This window comes from Eurypyga helias, unplaced genomic scaffold, assembly GCF_000690775.1.
Source record: "Eurypyga helias isolate BGI_N326 unplaced genomic scaffold, ASM69077v1 scaffold26155, whole genome shotgun sequence".
NCBI lineage: Eukaryota > Metazoa > Chordata > Aves > Eurypygiformes > Eurypygidae > Eurypyga > Eurypyga helias.
The window spans coordinates 60,333-75,607 of NW_010253826.1; the positions used below are offsets into that span (position 1 = coordinate 60,333).

The 15,275-nt window shown below is 47.9% G+C and overlaps 1 protein-coding gene across 1 annotated transcript in view; it reads left to right on the forward strand.

Moving 5' to 3' along the window:
- Nucleotides 1-6,916, forward strand: part of LOC104510527 (protein unc-13 homolog B-like) — a 63,144-nt gene extending 56,228 nt beyond the window's left edge. The window contains exons 23-26 of the mRNA XM_010152804.1: nucleotides 926-982; nucleotides 3,654-3,746; nucleotides 4,845-5,004; nucleotides 6,193-6,916. Coding sequence (XP_010151106.1) covers nucleotides 926-982; nucleotides 3,654-3,746; nucleotides 4,845-5,004; nucleotides 6,193-6,478 — 596 coding nt within the window. The 3' untranslated portion in view covers nucleotides 6,479-6,916. The remainder of the gene's footprint in view (nucleotides 1-925; nucleotides 983-3,653; nucleotides 3,747-4,844; nucleotides 5,005-6,192) is intronic.
- Nucleotides 6,917-15,275: the final 8,359 nt, after the last annotated feature.

Here is a 15,275-nt window from a genome sequence, read left to right on the forward strand (position 1 = left end):
CAGGAATATACAGGGTTGCCACAGAAGTGTGTGGGCAGCATATTTTTACTTTTTTTAAGAAACTCAGAGAGAGTGAAGCTCTAACTTCAGGACATAAGATGCACTTGTTACGAGGTCATCAATCATATGTCATAGCTGACTGATGACGTCTCTTTGTGGCTCATGTGAGTCACTTCAGGAGACAGGTGCTGGGCACGGTAGACCACTGAGCTGGTCCAAATCAGCATCTTCTACAGTAGTAGGCTTGAGAGTTTTGGACCCTGTTTGGGGAATAAAAGACTTGAGCTATGCCACATAATATCTGTAGGATCAATAATGGAATATCTCTGAGAAAGGCATGACTTGCTCCTGGGATTGGGGCTAGAAAATGATATTTCTTGCATATACTTCCCAGTAACCCCAGTTGGTAGGTTGATGCGGAGATCTGCGCATGCATTGGAGGGACAGAAGGGCCAGCACTATTATTTACAGCTGATATCTCTTACCATGATGCTTCCCTTGAATAAGTCAAGCTTCCCACAAGCCTCTGGGAGGAAATGGCTGCGTGCAGAGCTGTTTAAATGCTGACTGTTTGCCTCTCTTACTTCACTGCTCTTCCAGTTTGTGAGGTGTCTATCGCCCTCATTTTCTTACTGACCAGGCTTCTATAGCACTGTGCTGTTCAGTGTTTGCTCTGCAAAGCTGGATCAGTTTGGTTATGCCAGCACAAATTGTGTTCTTGTCTTAACCCGGGCGATTCCTTGCTCACAGACAGCCTGGCTCTCCAGAGCCTGTGTTGGTGCAGAAGATCTAAGGCGATATTTTGTCTATTGAGAGATAGAATATTTGACTTGTATGTGTTTAAGTGACACCGCTAATTGGATTGTAATTGATACTCTTCTCTCTTTATCCTGCTTGCTTCTTGCCTTTTGAATTCACGTCTCAGTGCATGATGGGAAAGGTATTAGGTTTACCGCTAATGAGGACATTCTTCCTGATAAGGGTATGTTCAAGACTAATGTTGTTACCATAACAACATTAGCCAACTGCCTTGATTTTGAAGTCATCTTGCCCGTGCTCAGAAACCTTTTCCAGAGACCCATTCCCCGTAGCTCCCCGTAGAAGTGAACTTCCACCGAGTGCTTGCATCCCGGGCCGTGCCACAGGCTGCGCAGCTCAGAGGTCTGCAACACCCCCGAGAGCCTGTCCCCAAGCTTGAGATTCATCCGCGGCATATGAAAGCTGTCTCAAACGGGCTGTTTCTTGTGAGATGCTACGGGCTTGTTCCCCTACCCTTTACCATGGGCTGTGTGTTGCTGTTTCAAGTCCTAGACTTGCATGCGTATGGTCTGCTGAGGTGGGCTACTGCAGCACATGGTAATATCTGGTATGCACCCAGGTGTGGCTGAGCTTAATCTGGCATGAAGGTGGGTAGCTAAAAGTTTGGGTGCTTGGAAGAGCCCTAAAAATTAAGTCTTGTTGTGTTTCGTCTCTCAATTTATTTTTTGCTGTCCAAAGTGTTTTTGTTATCTTAGGTGAAATACCTCTGTGACCCATTGCACGAGCTCAGTTCTGCAGTTTCACATTCCAGGATGCCAGGGCCAGTGAAGCTTCTGTGTCAAGGTTTAAGTCTGATCATCACTAAATGGGCAAGCATGTGTATGCACGCAGTTGAACGTGCTTAGAATATTTTTCACTGGCCATCTACAAAGTGTTTTTTGCCTCTGAACGTTTCAATTAATAGAATAAAACTTCTGAATGGAAATATAAGAATGAAGGTAAAGGGAAAAAAAAATCTAGATTTTGCCTCCCTCAAAGGTAATGGGGTGATTCTGCTGTCATTCCTCTGCAGCATCAGTGGCTCCTTTATAACCTATTAATTACACTAAGGTCGGTGAAGGGAGGACCCGAGTGTTTGGCGGCTGATGTTTCTGCAGATGTGGCCTGATGAAGTTAGTAAACTTGTCCCCGTGGAAGATGCCAACAGTGTGAGTGACAGACCTGCACCACCAGATGGGTCAGGTCAACGGTTAAGCCCACCAATTTTAATCCTCCATGCTTATATCCAGAAATAAAGGAAGACTGCCCTTCTAAGCTGGGGGAAAACAGTACATTCAGGATCATGTAAAAATGTTACAGCCTAGAGGCTTTTTTTGGTACTCAGGTCAGGAATGAGAATCTACTCTAAGATAATAATTTGAGGTTCTGTTTTGTTTGCTCAGATACTTTCATTTGTGTATTAAGGTGACTTTCACTGCCTACAGTTCTGTGCCATGCAATTCTCTTAGGAGAATTGTACGGATTAGCTCTCAACCTCTTGGCGTTTTAAATGAGTGGTTTTGCTGCCTGCAGACTGTTCTTGTGAAAGTTGATCTGCTCGATCTATCTAATCAAAATTTTTGTTTGATGTTATATTCAAGGCCAGGCTGGATGAGGCTTTGAGCAGCCTGACCTAGTGGAAGGTGTCCCTGCCCATGGCAGGGGGGTTGGAACTGGATGGTCTGTAAGGTCCCTTCCAACCCAAACCATTCTAGGATTCTGTGATTCTAGGATTCTATGATCCTTCAAGGTCCTTATCTTGAATTTCAAACACAGCAGTTCTTTAACTTAGTAATATGTCTTGGCCTCAGAACTGACAAAATAACACTGATGTTTCTAGGTACTCAATTACCCTGTAGGTATCCCAATTATAACAGCATTGTTTGTTGTCGACCTGAGATCCGGCAGTTCTCCAAGAAAAAGTGAAATCCATCTCACTATCTTATTGAAGACTTCATTTTCATTTTGCAAAGCAGTCTTTTTCTGCAATTTACATGACATCTTGGCTTTCCTACCCAGAAAAATGTCATTTCCGCATACTGCATGATAATTAGGATTAAAAGTTTAAAAAGTTGAAAACATCATAATACGCAAATTGTAAGGTTCATGAAATCTTCCCCCTCTGTTACGACATGTTAACGTTTCCACTGTGAAGCTACGTCTTTTTTTTTCCCTGGCTAATTGATGAAGTCAGCTAAGTATGCAAGTTGTGAGCGCTTCTCTGTCATCGCTTTTGGTGCACAACGGTGAAGGGGTTCTTGTTAACCTCGGAAGGAAGGCAGAGAGACAGTCAGGATGACAACTTTTATCTGAGGTACGACATGGAAAAAGGCTCTCGGAGGGTGAGACTGCACTGTGGCTCCATGCAAATCACTAACACCTTTGTCCTTTTTCCCCTAAGCTTCCTCTCTGGTGTGTTTTGGGTTTTGTTTGGTTTGTTGGGGTTTTTTTTTCCCTTTTCCTAAACCTCAGCAACCTTTTAAACTAGATCTTTCACTGGAATGCCTGCATGTACACAGAATACCTCGGCAGGGACCTCTGAAAAACCCTTCCTCTCTGGGAGGGTCCATTGTCGGGCTTTGGGTCTTTTAAATTCTTTTACAATTCTGACTAGTATCCTCAACAGGATGTGATCTTTATAGTGGAGTGCAAAAAATGTGAGTGTTTATGCGTGTTGGGCATGCAAGCCTGGTGCTATGGTGCATTACTGTTACGTGATCAGCGTGGACTGAAAAGCTGGCTGTGGGAGGTGCACTGTGAAAACGCTCTCTTGTCTTGCTGAGGCCATCAACCAAAGACGGGTGCCAGTAAATAATCCATGTGGGCACGGGGGGGTGTCCGTTTTCGTCCAACAGGCTCTGGTGTGGATGATCCTGTGGGTGAAGTGTCCATACAGATCGACCTGTATACCCACCCAGGAACTGGGGAGCACAAGGTCACGGTGAAAGGTATGGCGAAGCGAGCGGTACCGCTCAGGCTCTGTGACTGTCGAGGCAGCTCTCCAGTTGGCAGTCGTCATATTTCCATGTTAGCTCGTGGGATGTGAATCCAGAATCCTTTCCTGTGCTTCGCATCAGGATCATGTAGAGAAACGACGAATGAGCTTGACCAGCCAGTGACATGGCAGTGTACAGCCCTGTTGTTTGTTGGCAGCGATACACGAAGTAAACAAAAGTCAGATGATGGCTCGCACCAGGCGCCACGGTTTGGCCTGTGCTGCTGAGAACAGGACACATCACACGGTGATGTGGCGAAACTGTTCAGTGTAAACGGAGAGGCTGCGGAGCCAGTAAGAGTGCAGAGGCTCCTTTCCCCTCTTCTGAAGGCCACGTTGGTCCCTGAAGAGCTGCTCTGAAAATAACCAAAGCAGTGATTCATCCCAGGCTTCCTCTTCCTCCTTCGTCTCCTTTGCTTGAATACAGCATATTTAACTACTTTAATTTCCTCTAAAGATTTATATAAACAGCTCTTCAGGCCTCTCTTCTGGCTAAATCTACACTGCAGTGCAAAAACTGATTTTCAGAGCTATTTCCTGTGCTTTGGTCTGTTCCCTGCAGTGACCTGAGAGAGAATGAAAATTAGAGCTAATAATTCTGGGTTCTGGAACCACCCACAGCTCATGGACTTTGTTTGTCTTACCTGCAGTCTCATTTTCCTTTTCAACAGAGACCTTAACGTCAGCCCCCAAAATGCCCCTGTGTTTTTTCTCATCCCACACATAATGTAGATGTGAGCACTAAACTGGCAGAGCAGCCTGCCTGGAGCTACAGGGATTCCTGTTTTTTTGGACTAACTTCTTGGCTATCGATATGGCAAAAGCTAAGTGCAGTCCAAAGCTTTAAATTCCCTTCACAGAACTTAAACTAGAGCAAACTAGCCAATCTTTGGTATTAAAATCCTGCCCATGTGTGTCAGGAGACTGGCGTGTTTTGAGCTGGGCTTTGTCCTCTGAAACAAGAAATGGAGGGCAGAGCAGAGCCGAAGGGTGTCCGGAGCAACAGGAAGCGGTGAGTATTCACTGTGAAACGCTTGTGACTCTCTTCCAGTTGTGGCTGCCAACGACCTGAAGTGGCAAACGTCTGGCATGTTCCGTCCGTTCGTTGAAATCACCATGATTGGGCCCCATCAGAGTGACAAGAAGAGGAAGTTCACGACCAAGTCCAAGAGCAACAACTGGGCTCCCAAATACAATGAAACCTTCCACTTGTGAGTGTGAAAAACAGCCTGGGGACCTGACGTGACAAGCGCGGATGCAGAGGAGAGGGAGGGTGTTACAGCATCCAGGCTGCCTGATCAGGGCCCAAAAGAGCACGTGAACCAGTAGCTTGGCCCGCCTTGGGTGTCTGTGCGGGAAAAGCTAGATTATGGGAGTTTTTGCTGGGGCAGGGGGAATGCTGAGGTCTGTTCTGTGACAGCAGTGTCCTTTGGCTATGCGTTGTGTGTCCTGTGAATGTGTCGCACGGCGCTCCATCATCTTAATGAACTTTGTGACTTCTACCGGTAGAGTTGTGGCTAAAAGTTCATGACATATTTTTAGTTCTTTTAATCTTAATGTGCGTTTTTATCCCAACTTGACCCATGGGACATGCTTGCTGAACTCGTTTCCAAGGATACAGCCCTTGGAACTGGCAGCAAGTTCAGCTGCTCAAGCGGCAGTCTTTCTCAAGGCAGAGCAGTGATCTCTTCTTACCTGGCTTTCCTTATTACAAGGGCTTCTGCCTTCTTGGGAGGCTCAGCAGCGTAGATGTTGACTAGTTTGTTGCTGACTAGATCTGTAGCTACAGGCCAGAGCTTACCCAGCTGCACAGCAAGGATGAGAGGAGGAGGGATGACCCGCAAAGGACTTGTAAACATCTCGGGGGAAGAGGCACGTCTGTGTGGTTTTGTTTTGATGTGAGGAAAGGTAGGCTTCCTCTCTGTGAAGAGATTTTGTCCCCTTTCTTTCTTTTATTATTTTAATTTTAGAAACTTAAAAGTTGGGGATGTGTTTTCATTAGCGTTTGCTTTAATGGAAGGTTTTGAATCTTTAACAAAGACTTCATCTAATTAAAATATTAATTACTGAAATGAAAAAAGCCTTAACAGAAGCAGAAATGTTTAAAGTCATCCCAGTTTAAAAGCTATCAGCATGGGTTTGATGTTCTCTCTCATTTCACAGTTTAACACACACAGGCATATGCAAAGGCAGCTTGGTAAGGGCTGCCCCTTTTTCCTTTTCAAGTAGCCAGGTTGTCTTTTGTCAGCTGTAAATCAGCAAAAATGCCCATAGGCTGGAGGTTTTACTGCTCCCTCTCTGACCAGGTTTTTCTGTAGAAAGGAGTCTTCCTTGACACTTCTATTTTGCAGAGGAATTGGTGCATTCTGAGAAACTGTAAGTAAACTTGTGTTTTTCAGCATACTGGGGAACGAAGACGGCCCTGATGCCTACGAGCTCCAAGTCTGCGTGAAGGATTACTGCTTTGCTCGGGAGGACCGGGTGCTGGGGATAGCAGTGATGCAGCTCAGAGACATAGCAGACAAAGGAAGCTGTGCCTGCTGGTGCCCCCTCGGGCGCAGGATTCACATGGATGAGACTGGACTTACAGTCCTGAGGATTCTCTCTCAAAGAACCAATGATGAAGTTGCTAGAGAATTTGTGAAGTTGAAATCTGAGTCCCGCTCCACGGAGGAAGGCACCTGAGCTGAGCTGTGTAGTGTTCCCTTTTCTCTTCTGCCTTGTGCCAATATGTGCAAGTGTTCAACGATTCTCTTTTAATAATTACTAAGGGTTTTTTCATGTTGTCTTTGTCAGCTCTGATAGCGCACGTGTGCTGTACAGGAAACAAATCCATCAATCTGATGTGAATTATTTATTTTTTAGTAGCTGGGTAAGACACCATAGAGAATGAGACAATCTCTTCTTATTTAAGATGCAAATTCTGCTTTGTGTATATAAATTATTTTATATTGGAGGCTGGGTATGCTGGGTTTTGTTGATATGCAGCACTGTGATTTTATCCTCCGAAGTTGGCAGGCGTTAAAAAAGTTCTACGTAATCACACCGCGATACAAACACACAACTGTGTGGAAATGGGGAGGAGTGGAGTGATTTGGGGTTTTGGCAAAGCACAGTGATCTCTCGTTGGATTCGTGTACTGTGGAGCTGCCAGGGGATGTTCTGGCACAGATTATACCAATGCCCCCATGTGATATGCAGACACCTCAACGTCTGCTTGAAAACCACGTTGCGGATCGCCCTGGAGATGCACACCGGATAAACGTGTGACCACGGGTGTGCTGCTGTGAGCGTGGGACAAGTGCAGAGGGGCCCAGGGTCTCATAGCCAAAAGCTGCAAAGGCAACGCACCAGGGGCAGACTGCGGCTGCCCTGCCCTTGTAATTAGGTGGTGTGTCTCGGAGAACATAAATCCTCCCGTGCCGCTGGGAATCCTGCATCACCATGGGGGTGCCGTAAGTTGCTGCACTCCCCAAGTCACACTTTGGCTGCCGCGACGGACACGGTCAGGAGGGGTGCAGCGTTAGAGCCGTGACAGATGACATGGCTGCTATATACTTTCACCCCTTCAATATTCTTCTGTTAGTTTTTTGACATAGAATTAGATAATTTAATACTTGCAGGCTTTCTGTAGCATTTTGTTACCCTAGAGTAGCTGAGACCATTCCTCACTATGAACCCAGAAACGATGTTTCGCCTGGGAGAGCTCAGCACATCCCCCCCGTGCAAGCACTCGCTGTGGGGTGCTGGTCGAGGGGCAGCAGGTCCATTCAGTTCGGATCTTGGAGCCGCTATTGGCCGTGTTTCGGTTGGTCCGTGCCGATTGTCAATAATCGGTGATTTACCGATACCATTGAAACTATCTTTTGCACTGTCTTAAAGAAGCATCCTGGTTCTGTTTTGTTATAAAACAAAACACTGTCCTGAGCAAAGTGATTGCAGGGAGGTCAGAATTTCAGGCGGAAAATTCATAAGCAGGAAGCTCTGGAGTAGTGATTGCACCTGAGGTATGTTTTTTGGAGGCTTTCTACTGTTTTGGGGATCTTTTTGCTCTTTCCAGCTGCCTTTGTGCTCTGGAAAGTGCAGCTAACAAGCCAGTCCTTGCCCATAAGTACTGTAATACTGTCAATAAATTCAAGGACTGCGTATGAATGACTTTTTTTTTTCTATTTTCTGACACTTGTACAGCTGTATGATACGATTCCTGTATTTCACGGGCCTGCTCGTAGAGTTCTGAGACCGCATATCTGCTTTGTTCTTGTCCATGGTGTTGTGTAATAATGCTCTTCGAAACTCCACGCTATTTGTCATGATTTTGAGCCATTGTGCGTGCCATTGTTATGAGAACTGTTAGCGCAGTCTTTAATAAACCCTTTTAGCAGCATCTGGAGTCGTCTGTTGAAGCGTAACTCTGGCTGGGTTTGCCACATCACGCAGGGCCGAGCCGCTACTGCGGACTCTCGTTTAGGGCGCAGATACTCCCTTGGTGCTGTAGATGCTCAGGAAGGGGTACGAGCCAGGCGATTCCCTCCTCCTCCACGGAGCCTCTGTCTTTAACATCCTTCCCTGAAGTTCTTGGCTTCTGATAACACACTGAGACATCACAGAAAGATGCAGAGGATAACTGACTTCCTTTTCTTCTGGCCTTTAAGTCAAGTTTCCTTTGTACTCAGGGAGCCTCCTGAAGGTGCTGAGTGAAAAGACTGGGGCAGGCAGTTGGGTACTTCAAAGATAACGTGAAGAAAAACAACTACATACCAAAGGATTCCTAGCTTTCAGTCTGATGTGAGCACTAATGCCCTGTAGAGGGTATTGACAAGAGATGAGAGAATTAACCTTCTTGATGTCAAGCAAACTGCTCTCCCTCCTCATGTCTTGGGGATGCTGCCAGTTTCCAGCAGACAAGCTCAGATATTTCATGATAACGCGCGTCTCTGAATTTTTGCGACCCGAGGTGCAATTTTTTTTCCCACAGGCGACTTAAGCTCCGCAATGCGAGCAGCCCTGCTAACGTGCCGTCCAGCCCGGGTCCGTATTTCTGCTTCTGGCTCCATCGTGGGGAGGCTGCCGAGCCCGATGGCACGCCCCACGTGATGTGCTGTGTAAGGCATGACTTTCACAGCCCCACTTCAGTACCAGGTTAGGCGGTACACCGCTTTGTAACACGTCGGCATGCTCGCCTCTCGTCGCTTCAGCGAGCGCCGCGGCGGAGAGAAACCAATAAAGAGCTATTCAAAGGAAAAGCGCTGTTGGTAACCATGGGGGAGAGGCCTGGGCAGGGCATGAGGTTCGACTGTTGTTAGCTGAGCCAGGAACCTGAGGCTGCTGAATATATTGCTTATCCCCCAGCCTAGTGCTGCTCCTGCCACTGCCACATTTGTTGCTTCCGCAACAAAGTTTGCGAACATTTTAATCGTAGAATCTGTTTCCATCAGTGTTGCTTTGAAACACGTTGGTCTAAATCTGCCCATCTTGCCTCGTTTCTTTGGTTTACACCCACGGTGACGCTTTCAAATTGTCCTCCTTGCCTGAAAAAAATCATCTCTCCGCTCTGTCTGAACACTCCTCAAAATGACAGCTGGACACGGGATGCATACTGCGTGGATCGAATCTATACACGTATTTAACAAATATATTCAATTAATAAATAGAATACATATTTTATACATATATACCTGGGGTGACAACACATATCCGGGGTTGGAGACAGCTGATCCAAGGGCATCATGGCAAAGATGGCGAGGAGCTGGGAGCTGTGTGTTTTTGCCATCCCATCCTGGGGGAATCTCAGGAGTGGAGTGACGCTGATTTTGAGTGGGACAGGAGAGAGGTGAGAGATGAGCTGGATGCTGGAGGCAGGTGGGTGCATTCCGCCAATGGTCCGACTGTTCTTGCCCGGTCTGTGGGAACATCAGAGTGGTCTCAGACCAAGTGACTGTCGCACAAATCCTGCCTCCAGGAGTGGTTACAGGCAGCTGTCCAGAGAAGGGTAAGAGCAAGGGAAGCCAATGGTGCTGCCTTCTGATGCACTTCATGCTGCTGGTGGCTTTTGACTCGGGGAGTATTCCCGACTCCATGATTTTTCTTCAGTAAGTCCTAAGCTAACCTTCTGTCCCCATCCCAAATGGCACTGGGTACCCCTTGAGCCCTGAAAACGTGTTCTGTGGGTTTACAAGTTGTTGCATGAAGACGTACAGTTTTTGTTTTGACCCTGGTTCCAACTCATTCAGTTTGGTGCCCTCCATCCTTCCCTTCAGAAAGGTGCTGAAGTGCTGGTCCCACCTGCCCTTCCCTGGGCCAGACCTCCATCGTATCCCACCCTAATCATTGGTCTTTGAGGCTGCAGTGTCCCCCTTTACTCAGCTGCCCCAAACCTTTGGTAACCTTTGCCATTCTTTGAAGCTTTTCTGTTCATATGGACCATTTCTGAGCTGTGAGGAGCAGGAATACGAGGACCAGAACAGCATCCAGCATTCAAAATGTGGACCAGCTTCCAGGAGGCAGCTGTTTGAGGGCAGCAGTTTGCTCCTAACCTGAAGAGCGATAGTAATTCAAAACACAAGCTTCCAGGCTGCCAGCGGAAGATCCTGGCAGGCTGCTGGGAGGGGCAGGGAGCAGACGGCTGCTGGGCTGCTCAGGTGACACGGAGACCTTTTGTAGGAAGCCATAAGGTCAAGGGGTTGCTGGAAGTTGGGAAGTCAGCGTTACTCTGAGCAAACCTGAGAGATACAGAAGCCACCCTGCTGAGATTCGGTGGATGGTAGAGAGCCGTCAACAATCCTTTTATTTCTGGACTTTATTTGAAAAGATGAGATAATTTTCTAAGAATAGAGAGAAAGAAAGAAAGCCTGGCTTTGGGGCTTAACAGGCTCTTTGATCTTTGGGAAATTCCCTTCTAAAGCTGCGGCCAACTCGGGGCTGTGGCAGCATCAGGGAAGTGAGATGGGGGAGCGAGATAGCGGGAGTCGGAAGGATGACGCGTGCGTGTGAGCACGTGATGGGGATAGAAACGCCTTACGGGAAAGGACGCTGTGTGTCTGGGTGTGTGGTGGGAGAGAGTGGAATCCAAAGGGCAGCAGCGGTGGGGAGGGTGGTTTATCAGCCTTCCTGGAAGAGATTAGCAAGTTGGTGGATGCAGACAAGGAGGGGAGGGTTTGGGGAGTGGCTAGGACAGCCTGAGAAGGCAGCTGGCACTTCAGGCATTGGATTCAGTTTCCGTGTCTCTGGGCAGCCCCAGGGAGGGAGGAGGCTAGGCTGCTCGTGGGATTTCCTCCAGACACGTCATCTTCCTCCTTTTCTGCTCCGACGCTCTCATTTCCTCCCTTCTAGAGAAAACTGGGCACAGGTCTGTGGACATGTGCAACGCGGCTAACGAGGCCAGCAGTATGCCAAAGTGGAACACAGACTGTGGGTCCGAGACCCCCCTGGGGGTGGTGATGCCATCCCCCACACTCACCTTTTAAACCAGGAGGGAGAGCACTGGAGGTTTTTTTTTTTCCCCAGGATCTCAGTTCTGTGATACTTCAAACTATCTTCCGTGATTTGTGGCCAACCTAGAGGTGCTCTTGCAGCACAGTGTTGTTTATCAGGATGGAGTCTCTAGTAGCTTCTGATGGTGGATAACACTGCCATCCCCTATGTGCAGAATTCCTTCCCATCTGCTCTCGTGCACAGCCTTTCTAGCATCACTTTTCCCTAGCTTTAGGAAGAACTTCTCATTTCCAGTCCCTGCCTTCGTGGGCTTCTCATATTTCTCAGCCCATTCCCACTATGTCACCTCACAGGCCTTTCACTAACCCCAGCCTCCCCCAGTTTCACCCAGAGTTCCCACCTGATGCTGTACACAGTGTGGTGTTTCAGTCCGCCGAGATCTGAGCTGCCAGATTTGTCCCTGGAATAGGTTTTCCCAGCCGCAACCTGTGGCGAGATGCAGCTGGCTCCCAAGGACACTGAACGCCTCCTACTGTCGTGCTCCTGGACGCGGACACTGCTCCCAAATCCTCTCGGAAGCAATGGAGCCGGCTGACAGGCACGTCCGCCCTCGACAGGTTAGAGCTGGGGAATCGTTTATCGGGGCAGGGGTCAGGCTTTGCCAAACCCACGTTGCCTTTTGTCTCACTTTCCCTTTCATTAGTCTTTCCTTCAGGAGTTCTTCTGGGGGCTGGTGTGCTGTTCAGCTCAGCCTGACGAGCTGGAAGGCACTTGGACGTGTTGGATGTGTCACGTATTTTGCACGTTGCTCTCCACTCACGTCACCTCCGCCCGCACAGATGAACGGACCCCTGCTGCCACCCCTTCAGGTGCACGTTTTGGTGTTACCGGTGGTGTGGCCTGGAAGGGACCCTTCCCCAGGGAGTCTGAGCCCTCTGAACTTCTAGCAACCATAGTGCATTACTTTCTGTTTCCCTATTTTCCGTTCCAGGCTGTTTCTTTCTCTACGGGCAGTCCCTCTGAGGCCAAGTGCTTGTTTTGTGGGTTTCGGGGGTTTTTTTCATCTTCCTGTCCTTGACCAGCCTCTTTCTGAAAACGAGCGTTTGGCAGAGGGGACACCAGGGTCCCTTTGAGGCCTGTCCCTCAGGCACCCATGGCCAGGAAACAGGCTTTAGGCTTAGCACAGTCCCCAGGAACATCTGCTCTGCTCCCCCTCAGACCAGAATGCCAAGGAAATCCCCCAGCATCATACCAGTGACCTCAAAATCTCAAGAAACCGTGATGAGCTAGGAGGAGAGAGCAAGCCAGGAAGGCAGCACTGCAACCACCTTAGCAAATTCCTCACTCCTCCACGTGTCCAAGGGAAACATAGGCAGAGCAGCAAGCAGGTGAACAGTTCCTCTAATCCCAGCCCCCGACGATGTCTGTCAGTCTGATCTGGGGACCACCATATCCACAGTCCGGCTTAACACCGAGCAAAAGCAAGACCATGGGGTGCCCGAGCTGGTTTCTTATCGTCTCTTGTGCTTTGTGAAACGCACTGAACGTCGGGGCAGCTGCACAGTGGGAAGGAGGAGCAAGAGTTCCTGGCAGCGGACAGGTGACAAGCCCAAGTCTGGCAGTGTAGGATTAGCTATGTCAGCACAATATAATACTGTGTGATAAACCATGTAAACATACCAAAAGTTGGAGGAATATCGGGTAAGATTCCGAATTCTTGGGGATTAAAGCCTTCCTTCGGGGACACTCACCTCACCCTCAAGCACCGAGGATGACGGCAGGCCTGAAGCATTGCCCCCAAACTGTGTCAGACTCCTCCCAGCCCAGTAACGAATTTACTTTGAGACCCAAGCACCAGCTTCAAGTTCTGCCTTGACGAAGTACATAGCGCTCTGTTCTCTCTGTCTAGGTGCCTCAAAGAACCTTTGCCTTTTCTCTGTCCCCTTGGCAGGGTTAACTCGGATGAACTTTGACCAGTGCTTATGCACCTTTCTTTGATTTTCAGTGCACACAGTGATTTTTGTTGTTTCAGACATTAAAACCCCTTTAGTTATCCTTGCATTTAAACCGCAAATAACTTATTCACTCAACAATAGTGCTTTCATGGGTTGCTCTTTTTAGTGTTTCTTCTGCTCATTGGAACAAAACCCAGAATAACACCTCCTTTTGTCATCGTTGCGACGGTGGTGACAAAACCTGTCAGTTGTCACATCTGGCAGTGCCATCACTAACAGCAGCTATTCATGAGAAGGTAGCTTCCTGTAATGACAGCTGTCAGCCAAAAGGATTTCCACCTATTGGCTGTAATTCACATACTGTGAGAATATTAACCCTGTGAACCAACCTATGGGGCAGGACATTTGAGTTATGTGAATTCCATGAAAAAAGCAGCAGTCACCGTGCCTTCTTCTCTGTCATTCTCACCCCTCTCTCCCCAAGATGCTCTTTCCCAGGACTTGCTCTTGCTACCCACCGGTGTTTGGCAAACTGGGGGACATCAACCTTGTCTGTCACCATCTTCAGAAGCAGCAGATATAATCTATCGTGATTCACCTCCTTCCTAATCACAGCTGGATGTACAGAGAGGTGTATCGCTGTGGCAGCTGTGAGAAGGGAGGAAGTAAAAACCCCGCCTTTAATTTAAGTTGTTGCTAAACACGGTCAGTTTATCCTTCTCTTGAGCTCAGCAGCCTGTTAGATCCTTATTTGGAATTATTTTCATTTGCCTGGAGTCAAGCCTAGGTCAGGTCATCTCTTTCATCACAGGAGGAAGTTTTGGAGGATGACCATCACAGATGCAAAAAGCCCACACAATAGCGACCAGGGTTTTTTCCGAAGCTTGGCAGCAGCAACGGCTTATTCCCGTGGGTGTGTTGGGATGGGGGGGCGGAGTCCGAAGACACAAACACCCTCTTTGTTTCAAGGAAGTTTCTTCTTCAATTTTGAAACATTTTCCAACAAAGCCACCCTCACAGATGCCCTCAGCGCCGACACGCTGCATATGTGAGGTCTTCGGGGCGTTTTCTTCCTTGCCTCTCTTCTCCCCATTGGAAGTAGCAAAGCAGCCGCCAGCAGAAGTTGGAGACCACGGTCAGTGCTGGATGTGAAGCTGTTGTATGGCGACTGATTTCTCCAAACTGCCCTTTGGTGAATGCGATAATGCTGCATGAGCAAACTCTGCATGCTTTTCTGCAGGGGGAGCTTGTAATCCAGTCCACACGCTGGAACCAGAAAAACCAACCAGAGAACATCTGGTTCTCCCAGCTGGAGTCCAGATTAACTAGACGGCTGCCATTGCTGCACGAGTGACAGAGGTCCAAAGGTGTCGTTGCCCAGCAAGCGCCGCAAGCTACCAAATCCATGCTCTACAAGCGACAAGTGATAAGGAAATGAAAGCAAAAACTCTGCTGGAGAAAGTTTCGCTTCACAGAATTTGTAGGGCAGCGACCTTTTTTTCTTTGGGATCACTCCTGAAAAAGCAAAATCATGAGGGTAACAGGCCTAGGGTGACAAGCCAAACCTCTTCCACCGGGTGACTCACAAGCTCGCACATTAAAACCAGTTTCTATGTTTCTGTGCCAGCGGGAGCAAGGATTTCTGTGGTCATAAGCCAGCGGGTACAAGCCGTGCTTCCCAGCAGCTGCCTGATAATTGGCAGGATGGCAGGGTGATCCCCCCCTCTCAGTCTGTTTTCACAATAAAGACATGCCTCCGTAAGCAATATACAACCTTTAAATTTCACGGACATGGTGATGCCAGCAAATGCCTTTCTCCACTATAAATAACAGCAAAATGGAGAGTGATTCATTTTGCATGGGAAGGCTTTCTCTTCTCTGTCCTTGTCATTTACTGGATTTCTTTTGTATTCCATAACTTAACATATTTTGTGCATACAGTCAAGGTGAGTTGTGCCTCTGCCTACCTTCAGTCGCCTGTTCCTGCTGCTGAGAGTCCGCAGGATTCACCTGTCGTACCCAGAGTAGTTGTAGGAGTCAGGCATTTCCTGAAAACTGAGAATTGTTACCAAATGTGAATCATAGAATCATAGAAT